This window comes from Cynocephalus volans, chromosome 7 (genome assembly GCF_027409185.1).
Source record: "Cynocephalus volans isolate mCynVol1 chromosome 7, mCynVol1.pri, whole genome shotgun sequence".
In the NCBI taxonomy this organism is placed as follows: Eukaryota; Metazoa; Chordata; class Mammalia; order Dermoptera; family Cynocephalidae; genus Cynocephalus; species Cynocephalus volans.
Genome location: NC_084466.1, coordinates 153946653 through 153956982, shown reverse-complemented (window position 1 = coordinate 153956982; position 10330 = coordinate 153946653). Strand labels below are relative to the sequence as shown.

At 59.8% G+C, this 10330-nt stretch overlaps 1 protein-coding gene across 1 annotated transcript in view; it reads right to left on the bottom strand.

Annotated features, from left to right (window-relative positions):
* LHPP (phospholysine phosphohistidine inorganic pyrophosphate phosphatase) overlaps nucleotides 1-10330 on the bottom strand; it is a 134572-nt gene continuing 124242 nt past the window's right edge. The window contains exon 7 of the mRNA XM_063101777.1: nucleotides 1-973. Coding sequence (XP_062957847.1) covers nucleotides 877-973 — 97 coding nt within the window. The 3' untranslated portion in view covers nucleotides 1-876. The remainder of the gene's footprint in view (nucleotides 974-10330) is intronic.

Sequence of the window (10330 nt, the reverse complement as noted above, 5' to 3'; positions counted from 1 at the left end):
TACTGTTCAAGGCAGGGTTTATTGAACCTTTAGTTTCCTACTGTACACATTACATGACACATTCAAGTCTATCCAGTTATGGCTCCAGAAAGTATACCCTCTGTGCTTTCAACCTTGATAGCAGAGGTTAAAATCCTTGCTCCATAGGACAGTAGTCTTCAAAGTGCCCCCAGAACCTGCCCCCCAGCCTTTGTCTGCAAAAGTGACAGGACAGGGAAAGTAGCATTGGGCTGGCATTGTTTGGAGTGGGGGCAGTGCTAATGGGTCACTTTGACATTGGGTGGGGTGTGTGGACTGGGTGGTGGGCAAGGGTCAGTGGGCAGACCCAGGGAGGCTGACTTGGCTTTGGGCTGCATGATCTGTGCAGGGAGGCCCCTGCATTTTCTCCAGACTCATCACTTAAATGCAATGGGGGCATGATGAAGGGGCAGTAGATAAAATGCTTGAATCTGATTAGGTGGGGCTTACTGCATTTCAAGAACCAGGTGCAAATACAGAGTGAAGAAACTCGGGGATTTGGGACATTCACAGAGGCAGCCTTCTAGCCCAGGCCCAGAGAGTTTTCATTCTCTGGAGGTCTGTCCTATCCTCATGAACTTCACTCCAGGGAGCCATGGTCAGGGCCCATTCAGGGGGCAAGCCACCCAGTAGGGAACAGACCTCTGCCCAGAGGCTGGGGGGACATGACTGGGGAGGGGGAGGCAGAGGAAGGGGCTGGCTGGCTCAGGTCTAGGGGCAAGGTGGCCCAGAACTGCCCTCGCCTGCAGGTTCAAGAAGAGGGCAGGGGGCGGGGCTTCCAGGGCCTTGGTGGTCTGGGAACTGGGGTGGGTGGAGAAGCAGGGCTGGAAGGAGGCTGGGGCCCTCCCAGAAGGCCCGTCACTTGTCTGCGTGCTGCAGCAACAGGTCCACAGCCTCCGCGAGGTTGTCCACGTACCCATCAGCCTTCACTTCTGGATGGTGCTCATCACCGGGCCTGGAGAGCAGGGCCATGGGTTAGTCACTGACCCCACATTGACCCCCTGAAGACACACCCTGGTGGCTACAGCAAAGATGCCTCCCAGCATCTAGCACAGGCCTGGCATTACCCTGAGGAAATCTCTATGCTCAGTGAGGCAGTCTGTCCTATGGCCATCTGCTGTTCCCTTCACCCCCAACCCACCTCCCTTCTGACTGTTCCCTCTACCTGGACACCTCCTTGAATCCATATCCTGTTGGGAGCCTGTGGCAGAGTGACAACTGGCCCCGGCCCTGTCTGTGCCTCCAGCAGAGGCATCACACCCGTGTGAGCAGGGCCACAAGTGCATCCTGCTCTGACTCTCTGGGGCTTGCCCGCACCCCTGGCCTGGCCTAGTGTCTGGTGGGAGGAGCCCAGTGTGTCTGCATAGTGGGGACAGAGACCCGGAGTGCCTGCCCGCCCAAATGCTGGGGTGCCTAGGGAGTCCGTGCATGCCACCTGCCATCTGGTCAGTGCACTCCAAGGCCACTCCCACTGGCAGAGAAGGCACATGGGCTCCTGAAAAAGCTGTTCTCTGGCTGCGATTCGAGGTGGTGGAACCTCCTTGAGGCCTTCATCCATTCTCCAGACATCTCCTGAGGTCTAGCTGGATGCAGAGGACCCAGGGGAATGATACCACAGGACAGTGCAGAAGCCTCTGGGCCCTGCCTAGGGGCTTTGTGGATGAGAGGCTGTGCGCTGAGTCCTGAAGTTGAGCAGGGCCTCCAAGTAGACACGGTGAGTGAGAGGAGATCCCATCACATGAGGGGTCCAGGCGGGCTGGTGGAGACATCCCAGAGTCTTGACACTCATTTGAGGAGGTGGGACCTCATCCCAGGGGATGTGGGCAGTCCTGGCCACTGGAAGGCCCCTCCCCACAGCCTTGCACCCAGAGAGGCCTCGCTGGAGCTTGGCAGGAGGTGGGGCCTCCCTCTGCAAAGCTACCCACTGCTGAGGGACATGCTTCTTGGATCACCCTAAGGCCTGACCACAAGGCCCGGGAAAGCAGGGAAATCCATCCTCCCAGTAGCCTCAGAAGCTCCCACCCTGGTCTAGAAGGAAGTGGTTAAAATTGGTCTGATAACATCTAAAAGCCTTTCAAAGGGTTTGGTTTCTGCAAAAGGCTTTACCCTAAAATGACTGTCATGGGCAAGGGCTTTTTTTCTTTCAAAGGGTTTTCAGCCCAGTGGTCTGGAGGGTCATGACAGCAAAAAAGTGAACACTGCACACGGGCCCATCAGCTGCAGGATGGAAGAAGAGATGTGGCAGATTCACACACGAGAGTACTTGACAACACTCCCACCCAGGATGAATTACCGCCACCCGCAGCAACAGGGCGAGTCCCACTGACAACGACGAGCACCAGAAGCCAGACGCAGAGTCTGCACTGGATGACTCCATTTATACACAGCTCCAGTGTGCAAAGCTGCCTCTAGACAGCGGTCAGGACAGTGGCTACTTCCTGGGGGAGTGGGGTTAGAGGAGATGGGAATGTTCTTTCTAGGTCTTGACCTGGATGGGGGTAATGGGTGGACACATGCTCATATGCAAAATGCATCACGCCGTTCACTTTTAGTGCGCTTATTGCCATATATGTTATGCTGCAACAATTTAATTAAAAAGCCACCTATGATACTCACAAATACAAGGTGTCTATTACCATCACTGGCTAGTGTGGAACCCAGGAGCTGGCACACTACGGCCCATGGGCCAAATCCTGCCTGTGGCCAGTTTTTATATTTTTAAAGGATCATTAAAAGGAAAGAACATGCAGCAAAGACTAAATACAGCCTGCAAGCCAAAACGGTTGCTGTGTGGGCCCTTACAGAAGAGGCGGGACCCCTGGTGCTGGTGTATCTGCTGTCCATGGCCTCCGTAGACAGCTCTTCCTGTGAGCAGGTTCTTCCTCCTGGGAACCCGGCACTCCGTGCTCGAGCACTCCAGTGCTACAGGGGAAGCGGGCGGCTCTGGCCTCTGGGGCTGCTGTTCAGTGGGCACTGCCAGCCACACCTGGCTCCAGGCTGTACAGACACCCCCAGTACAGAATGAGGGGCAGGCGGGGGTACAAGATTGCTCCTGTGGCTGCTGAAGTGCCCCCCCTTACTTGGGTCTCTCTCGGAGCAGGACACACCTCTAGGACACAAGGGAGGAGAGGACGCTCGTGGCAGCTCTACCTCTGAGACTGTGCTGGCCCTGCAGGTCATGGCAGGAGGGCGAGCAGGTGGGCGGGAGGGGCCTCTGAGAAACAGTCAGGGAGGGCACCAGAAAAGCTGGCCAGGTCAGTAAACCGTCTCTCCCCGCAGTTTTCAGTTTCCTGATCTGTGTCATGAGAATAAACATGACTCCACCCTTACTAGCCATGTGACCTGGGCAAGTCCCTCTGTGCTCTGGTGTCCCTGTCCCTAAACTAAAGCTTCTCCGCAACACACTGGAGGCTGAAAGGACAGGCTGGTGGCATGTTCAGTGCTGTTCTCGCTACAGAGAGCTCAGTGAGCCTTTCCCAGGGCATATGTGGACCAGGGCTAGGGCTGGCCAGGGAGATGGAGCAGTGGCCGGCCTGGAGACATCCCCTGGGCACACAGGCTGGTGGGGGGACAGACAGGCAGACAGATGGACACACATCAGTATGTGAGATGCAGAGAAGACGGTGAGCGGGTGGCATACTTAGTCCCACCACAGGCACTGGAGCAGGAGTGTCAGGGAGGCTCAGACCAAGATTCTAGGGGCCTGGAACCCCAACAGCCCCCACGCCAGGGATAGCACATCCTGCAGGAAGTGGCCGGCACGCTGGCTCTGGCCCCTGCTGTCCTCTGCACCTGCCAGGGATGGTGCCTCCCTGCCGCCGGCCCCTGGTCTCCCTCTGCTCAGCCTGTGTGCGCGAGGCCATGTCCTGCCTTGCCCTGGATATGACCTTTTAGGTTTCCCTCCGCTGTCCCTGAGTCCTGAGGGCAGTTCCAAAGCCCAGCTTGATGACATGTGGGGGGTACCCCAGCCCGCCAGGCTACAGGCTCCTGCTCTCTGCTGCCCCATCAGTTCCCTCCTGACTCCCCTCTTCTCCCCAGTAAAGCAAGCTCAGTGCAGATGCCCAAAGTGGAACAAAAATTCTCCCAGCAAGCACCCGCCCCCCCAACATATCCAAGTCCCCAGGCAGCCAGCCCCCAGGACTCCCCTCCTCAGACACCTCCGATGAATGTCCTTGGGCCAGGGTTACTGTCCAGTAGAATGAAATCAACCCTGAGAGGGAACAAGAATCCCACGTAACAGATGTGTTGTCATGTGACTCCAGCCACCCCACTCAGCACACGGACGGCACCTAGCCGAATGGGACGGCATGCATGGCTAACCAGGTGTAATTGCAGATCATTTAAATTCAAGAATCCACTAAAGAAAGGATTGCATTAACAGCCTGCTGGTGTTTGCCTACATGCAGCGGAAATTGTGGACTTTTATGTCTTAATTACACGATGCTGCTGTGGGCTGCTGCTCTCTGGGAGCCGGATAGGTGTCAGGGGACTCGTTCCAGGCCTGCCTGCCCCAAAGCTCCTCAGGCAGCCATGCTTGGTCCAATGGACTGGGCAGGTAAGGACCTTGCTGTGTGGCTGGCCAGTGCCCTTTGACCCAGGGGACCCAAAGATGTCACACTATGGAGCTGAACCAAGAAACCCAGCAAAAACATGCCCCTAGGCAGTGGGGAGAGAAACAGAGATGATGAAGCAGAAAGGACCAAGACCTCCCTGCCTTGAGTGGCCCTGCCAGGGCAGAGCAGGATGTGTGTGACCAGGAGGGTAGCAGGCGGAGGAGGGAGGGGCACTGAAAGCACAGCGGGGCAGGGAGAGACACACACAGACAGAGGGAGACAGGCGGGGAGTGAGGGAGGGCAGACAGACAGACAGACACAGAGGAAAGGAGGAAAGAGAAGCCCAGAGTCAGAGAAAGAGGGAGAGACCCAGCAACAGGGAAGGAGGTGGGAGTGGGGGAGGGTGAGCAGAGACACGGGGGAAGCGGGAAGGGGGTGAGGGCTGGAGAGAGACAAGAGGGAAGGAGGCCAGACAGACGGGTGTGGAGGGACAGGGAGGGAGGGACAGAGCACGCACCATGGGGCGGGGTGGGGGAGACACACAGACCAGAGTCATGGGGCAGGGAGCCCGAGTCCCCGTGTCCAGGCCACGCGGGCCCCTGATAACACCCTCTGCCCCACTGTGACTTGGGGGAGCCCCCCTTTCTCTGGACCATATGGGCTCAGCAGAGGCTTGGCCGGGGGCTCCCCATGGGAGTCACAGCACTGCCCTTCCCCCTGCTCCAGGCCCAGCCCAGGCCCCGCACAGGGTGGGCTCCCTGCTCTAACCCCATGAGCCGTGTCTGTCCACCTGCCTGAGCCTCAGTTTCCTCGTCTGTAAGGTGGGCGCATGACTTGGCTCTCAGCGCTGCTCTGAGAATGAAGTGGGCATGACTGAAAAGGCACCTGGAGTTTTGCCTGCACCTGGGGACCTGCGAGCTGGCACTGGCGTTGACCTCGTCCCCATCCTGCCCTCTCATCTTCCCACCTCACAGCCCAATTCTGCACTCACAGTTGTGACCAGTGTTGGGAAGGAAAGAAAGGGGCCAGGGGTCTGAGGGCATTGACGGGGACCTGCAGAGGCCAGGGAAGCTTCCAGAAACAGGGACATTAAGGCCAGAGCCCAGCTCCCATCCATCCTTCTTGCTGCCGTCCTCCTGAGGATGTCTCCCTTACTAAGCCAGCAGCGCACGGCCCTCAGGTCTCGGCTGGAAGGTGGAGAAAGCAGCAGGTTTAGCTGGGCGCCCTGCTGAGGGACCACTGGGGTCCCTTCTCCTCTCGGGTTCAGCTTCCCACAGGCGGCATTTGGGTGTCTCCAGCTGAGCCTAGAGCCTGGGGACCTGCTTGGGGTGAGGCGGCACTCGGAGCACCTCTTCCCACCTCGCACCACACCCGCAGGGCGCGCTCCTGCCCATCTTCAGGGTTGGAAGTGGAGGTCGAGGGCGCCCCGTGTGGGGGGCTGGGCGCGGTCCTCCCTCAGGCCCGCCCTCCCCTCCCGCCTCTCCCCTGTGCAAACTGTCGGGGCTCCCTATTGCCCACGTCATGTCCCAGTTCCTCAGCAGAGCAGACAGTCCACCCCGACCAGGCCCCGGCAGCTGACCTCCCTCCACACACGGCCACCCGGTACCAGGGCCTGCTGCTCTTCAGATGTCCCACGCCACTGTCCATGCCATGCCCTTGAAACCTGCTCCACCCGCAAACTCCTCCTCACCCTCCAGACCCGACCCACTTGGCCCCAGCTCCGACTCGATGCTCCACTCTGCAGGGTGAGGTGCTCTCTTCTCTGAGCACGCAGCACCCGTCCCCTCCCCTGCCCCACGTCATTGCAGCCTGTGCTACCGTGTCCTTCACCTGCCAGGAGGGCCAGGTGGCCCTGCCCTCGGTGGTCCCCCCCGCCACAGGCCTGGCCCAGAGCAGGCACCAGAAATGTCGCCCCATGAATGAACAAAGGCCCTAGCTGGGCAGGGCACAGTCTGTCATTAGTGATTCCTCCCCCTCGCGCCCTGTGGGCCCAACGCAGGCGATGGCTAAGGGAGAGGCAGAAAACAGGCGGACCTATGCTCTGCGCATGGCCTGGACAGCGTCACAGGGATGGTCTTTGTGCCAGCTGAAGGCACGACAGCCAGACACCCTGCACAGGAGCCCAGCAAGGGCTATCTCCCTGACTCCTTCTCTAGCGCACACACAGGGCCAGCACCCCCTTTACAGCTCCACTACCTAAGGGGAGACAGGTGCAGCCTCTCCTGGAGGGGTTCTTGAGGCACCAGTGCTGCTCTGGGCTCCTTGGCAAGGGCACATGTCCTTGTTCTGACTGCTTTGTAAGGGCAGTGGCTGAGGGCCTGGGTGCTGGAGGTGGCTGCCCAGTGAATTCAGGGATCTGGGCACTGGTGTCAGGAGGCTGACGCCAACTCTGGACTGCGCTGACGGAGTTGGAGGAAAATGACACAGGGCGTCGATTCATGGGGCCGGAGGTGATGAGGCTGGGCAAAGAGCGTCTTTCCCTCTGTGCCCCAGGAGTCCAAGACCCCCAGGAGCCTGAGCGGTTGTTTCTAAAAGGGTGTGGGCCAGAGCTTGGCCTCTGCAAATGCTGGACAATGTTGCTGAGAGATCTGCCTCCACCCGCCCACAAGTCCATGCTTTTCTGAAGGTCATTTAGGGGACACCCACCACGGACCATGGCTCAAACATTAGGCACGTGTCCAGGGGGCTTCCTGCTGTCCACCTGCTGGCCCAGAACCACACCGTGAGGACGTCACATGCCTGCCCTGCAACCCCCTGGCCTGAGCTGGGCTCGAGGGTCAGAGACCTCGCAGTGCAGAGGCTGGGTGGGCAGAGTCGGTCACAGATCTCAAACAGGCCTACTCCTCTGGCCCCTGGGCCAACACAGGGCCTGTGTTCTGAAGGTGGGTTGGGGCAGGGCATGCCCAGACTTGGATGGACACCCCCAGATGCCTCTGGGAAAACACTGCATCCTGCTGCTTACAAAGAAACGAGGTAGGTGCTTCTTCCCACAGAGCCTTCATCCAGCTGAGGCCTCCTGAGCAACTATTGCACCCAGGCCTGGTGACCAAGAGGAGCACAGAGGGACTCTGACCTGGTCCCTGCCTGCAAGGAGATCACACGGAAACAGAAGCCCATGTGTTCAAGTGCTAGGCCCCGCCTGGGTGCCTTAACCAGGTACCGGTGGGTATCAGCTTCAGCCTCAGATGCCTGTCCTTACTCAGGGATCACTCAGTCCTCAGACCTGTCCCCAGCCCTGCCCAGCAGGCGTGAGGCCCACTGCAAGCTAGCCCGGAGCTCCACTGGGGATCCTGCAGCCCAGGGCCCCTCTTGTTGATGCTGGCAGGCTGGGGCCGTGTGCAGACGGCAATGTGGGTCTGGCTCCCGTTCCTCATCAGGTCTGGAGAGACCTGGGGATGGCCTAGGGTTTAAGGCCACATCACCAGCCCAGAACTCGGGCTGTTGTGAGGCTGGCCAGCCTGCAAGACTTGCCCTCCCCTTGCCTAACAAGCTGCAGGGACAGGGACTTCTCGGGCTGCTTTAAAATCACTTGGGAGAAAACTGTTATCTAAATGAAAACCCAGGCCTGAACAAGTTCTCGTCCTGGGCCCCACTGAGGCCCACGCTGCCTGGCCAGGAAAGGGAATGGGGACGTGCTTCCATTGGCTGGGCCTCCCTCAGAGCCAGAGCTCCAGCCGGGTCAGGGGGTCGTGCCGCCAAGTTCCCTTTCCTGATGGCCCAGCGAGAGAGGCAGCAGGGGTTGGGGTCAGGCCATCCGTCTGCTCCTCTGCAATGTGCAGGGCAGGGGGGGAAGAGCACCCCTCCCATGGCGTCCTTGTGCAGAGGAGAAGGCTGTGCCCCTCACCCCCACCCTTCTCCCACCTGGGCTGAGTCAGACATCACAGGGGAGGGGAGGGCAGGTGCCTGGCAGCGTGTGCCCCCGCAGTGCTGTGTGAAGATGGCCTGGCAATGGTGAGGGGCTGGGACCCCCCAACGCTGTCCCACCTGGCCCCGGTACCCCTCCAGGGGCTGTGGCTGGCTACCTCGCCCTCCCCGACCTGTCCAGGCCTGTCCAACATGTCAGTGAAGCTAGGAGTGGGGTGATCCTGCACCTCGATGGAGAGACACACCCTCCCTGCATGTGCGCTGCAGGTGTGGGCGCGGGGAGCTGGGGTGCAGCCGGGGGGGGTCATGTTACCTGTTCTCCCGGCCCTGCCATCTCCTGGTGGTCTGACCCCTATCTGGATTTGGTGAAGAGCTGGGGTGAGGGGAGGGCAGGGCTCACTGAACTCCCCTTTCTTTCAGGCGGGAGGTGGACTTGGACCAGTCCCAGGGGCTTGGAGCCCTGGTGGGTAAACCGAGGCAGGGGAAGGGACTTACCCACAGTCTCATGCATCCCCAGGAGCCACAGACTCCTGGAAGTCAGACCTGCCTGCTGTCCCCAACCCCAAGCTGCCACCGGCCAGCAGGCAGGGTGAGCCGCAGATGCCACTCACAGAGCACCGGGCTGCAGCAAGAGTGGGTGCTGAGTGGCATCTCAAACCTAGGCCTGAACAAGAGCGTGGCCAGCGAGGCACAGGGCAGTGGGGGACTGGGTAGGGCTTGAGCCCAGAGGGGGAGGGATTTTGCAGTGGGCCCTGGCACCCACTGTCCCTGTCCACAGGGAGGAAACAGGGCCTATTTACAACTTGGTTCAGCCAGGTGGCAACTTGTCAACCAGAACTGACCCCATGGTGCCAGCTGCTTCCTGGGTGGTTCTTGCTGCCCCCTTGAGTGCAGGCACTGTGGGGGCTGAGAACAGGTGGAACACACTGACGGTGACCGGGCAGTGTGTCGGTGGTCTCCAGAGCCTATCTCACACCAACAGATCGGGTCCCTTGAGCCCCCAGGTCCAGGCTGGAGCATGTGGCAGGTGCCACCACCTGTCTTCCTCAGGCTTTTACCCAATTCGCACACACAGTAAGGCCTCTGGACATGGCTAGTCAGGCCCACAAAGAGCTTTTCACAAATAGCTGGAAGTCTGGCTTCTTTTGAAAATCAGCAAGAGTCAGTAACAACGGGCTGGCATTCCACAGGCAACAACAGGCTGATGTGACGGAGCGAGTGGCTTCGTTTGCTACACTTGCCACCATTCTCTACTGTCTCCCTGTTCTTACACCAGGCACGTTTCACTCCAGTACATCTCCCGCCTGCCCCGCAGGCATCTGAATTTGCTGCCCTGCCCGGAAGCTTTGCCTGTCTGGGACTCATTCCCCAGGAGCCAGTCACCTCCTCCAGATAGTCTTCCCCGAAGTCTTCCTCCCCTGGCCCTTGCCTCCTCAGGTGCCCACGCTGCACTCCGTGGCACCTGTGTGGACCCCATCAGAGGCCCCATCGCTCTCCTATAATTGATTCGTTCCCTGGCCTGGCCTCACTCTCCAGGTCCTCCCTAGAGCCTAGGCTCCCACACGAGGGGCCACACGTGCTCCTCAGGGGAGACCCCACTGCCTGAGACCCCAGGCCACAGAGGGTTTCCTTCAGGAGACCTGCTCAACGGTGAGCTGCCCTCTCCCCTCACATCCGGCCTGAGAAGCGTGGAAATGCCGCCCACCCACCCCGGCCCCACCCAGCCTGGGCCAGCCCTGCCTGCGGCCCAACCTGCGGGCCCGTGCAGCTGAAGCCTGAGGGTGGTCCCTGCCCCGCCCGCTGCCTGCAGCTCCCTGCAGGCGCCACCGGCAGAGCAGGAGCTCCTGGCAGTGCAAGCAAAGGTGGTGGAAGCCGGGGTGGCACCAAAACAGTGG